General features: G+C 38.2%; 1 protein-coding gene across 1 annotated transcript in view; it reads left to right on the plus strand.

Annotated features, from left to right (window-relative positions):
• NCOR1 (nuclear receptor corepressor 1) overlaps positions 1 to 2,445 on the plus strand; it is a 195,160-nt gene that overhangs the window by 29,171 nt on the left and 163,544 nt on the right. Inside the window, exon 3 of the mRNA XM_011975291.1 lies at positions 1,229 to 1,362. Coding sequence (XP_011830681.1) covers positions 1,229 to 1,362 — 134 coding nt within the window. The remainder of the gene's footprint in view (positions 1 to 1,228; positions 1,363 to 2,445) is intronic.

Raw genomic sequence — 2,445 nt, forward strand, 5'->3', positions numbered from 1 at the left:
TTTTTAAATACAGTGTCTTGCTCTGTCACCCAGGCTGGAGTGCAGTGACGCAGTCAGAGCTCACTGCAGCCTCTAACTCTTGGGCTCAAGTGATCCTCCCGCCTTAGCCTACCGAGTAGCTGGGACGTGCCACAATGCCTGGCTAATTTTTAAATTTATTTTTTGTAGAGATGAAGTCTCACTATGTTGCCTAGACTAGTCTTGAATCTCTGGGGTCAAGCAATCTGCCCACCTTGGCCTCCCAAAGTGTTGGGATTACAGACGTGAGCCATAGCACCCAGGCTGGATTTGCTTATTATAGACATTTTATATAAATGGAATAATAATATGCGACCTTTTGTGCCTGGCCTTTTTTTTTTTTTTAAACTTAGTATAATGTTTTCTATGTTCATCTGTGTTCTAGCATGTGTTCTAGCATCTCTTCTTTTTTAAGGCTGAATGATATTCAGTTGTACGGTTATAGTACATTTTGTTTATTTGTTCATTGGTTGATGGACATTTTGGTTGTTTTTTGTTTTTATTTTTTGGCTATTGTGAATAATGCACCCATGAAAAATTGTTTACTAGGTTTTGTGTGTGGTTTTATGTACTTGCAATTCTTTGGGGTATATACCTAAGACTGGAGTTCCTAGCTTATTTAGTAATTTAGTAATTCTGTGTTTTTCTGTTTATGATTGAGTTAGCACAATAGATTTGTTTGGAAAATAAGTTTTTGCCAAAAAACAAAAACAAAGGAAAGGTACAAAAACAAACACAAAAAACGCACCTAGTTTTGATGGGAAAAACTACTATTAACTAGCAGGTTGATTCTCTGGACTTCAGTTTCTTCATTGTAGGTGTGGAAGGATTTGATTAGACTTCCATGACCCTTCTTCCAGCTTACTCATTATGAATTTAGTATTGGAATGCTTTTTAGGATTTCATATTGAACACATGAGTTTGAGATTTTACTGACGTGAGTAATACGGATTGGGAGTTATTGTAATTTGTTATTAGAGGAATGAATCAATATAGATTAAACTTGAAATTTCATTTTGGATTATTTTTAATGATATACGGTTAAAATGTTGATTATTTTAAGGAGAAGATTATATCAATGAAGGATTGAAATAGTCATTGCTCTTTCTTTCCATACTTAGTGGTCCATAACTACCTTTATACTTGCTTTGATTTCATGATGCTGTTCAGTTTTTGGTTAACAACTGATGTATGATTATTTTAATACTAGGAGTTCGCAGTCCCTGATTATCGTTCCTCTCATCTTGAAGTGAGTCAGGCATCACAGCTTTTGCAGCAACAGCAGCAGCAACAGCTTCGAAGGCGACCTTCCTTGCTTTCAGAATTTCACCCAGGTTCTGACAGGTAATGAGGTTTCTTTTATGTTTCTATTTAGGATTATAACTGTGAAGTATACAAGTTTGTCATTATTTTATATTTTTACTTTTTATTAACCAAGCCATGACTGGTCATTTATAGTTTACATTTTGAATTCTTTCTTGTTGGTTGGTTGCAGTAGTTAACAAGCTCTTAAAACTTGTTTCCTTAGTTTGGCATTAATATTATGTAGTAGAAAGGCAGTAAACCCCCTGGTCACCTGTGTGTCCTTGATTATGTTCTATAGACTTGGGCTGCACATTAGAACCACCTGGGATGCCCAAGTCTCATCACAAAACACTTAAATCAATGTCTGGGGTTGGGCCCAGGCTTTATTTTATCGCAGAAGTTTTTCTGGTAATTCTGATTTGCAGCTAGGGTTTCCAATCAGTGATCTCAACTCTTCAAGCTTTAGTTTTCCCTCCTATAGAAATGGAGATAATAGTGGCATTGTCCTCAACTGATAGTAAATATTCTATCAGATAATGTAGGTCCTGTAAAATGCATGGTGGGTTCTCTTTTTCCTCAGTGTCCTTACCATCTCTGCTTTCTTTTACTTCATTCTCATTCTGAAAGTTGTGTGTTTTTGTTTTTTTTGAGACGGGATCTTTGTAGCTCTGTTGCCCAGGCTGGAGTGCAGTGGCATGATCGTGGCTTATTGCAGCCTCAGCCCCCTGGGCTCAAGTGATTCTCCCACCTTAGTTTCCCAGTCCAGGCAAATTTTGTAATTTTTGTAGAGATAAGATTTCGCCATGTTGAGGCGAAATTGAAGGAGTCTTGAACTCCTGAGCTCAAGTGATCCGCCCACCCCTACCTCCCAAAATAGTTAATTCTTTTTTTTTTTTTGAGAAGGAGTCTCGCTCTGTCGCTCAGGCTGGAGTGCAGTGGCATGATCTCAGCTCACTGCAACCTCTGTCTCCAGGGTTCAAGTGATTCTCATGCCTCAGCTTCCTAAATAGCTGGGATTACAGGTGTACACCACCACACCCAGCTAGTTTTTGTATTTTTAGTAGAGACGGAGTTTTGCCATGTTGACCAGGCTGGTCTTGAATTCCTGGCCTCAAGTGATCT

Source organism: Mandrillus leucophaeus, unplaced genomic scaffold, assembly GCF_000951045.1.
Source record: "Mandrillus leucophaeus isolate KB7577 unplaced genomic scaffold, Mleu.le_1.0 Scaffold153, whole genome shotgun sequence".
Classification (NCBI taxonomy): Eukaryota; Metazoa; Chordata; class Mammalia; order Primates; family Cercopithecidae; genus Mandrillus; species Mandrillus leucophaeus.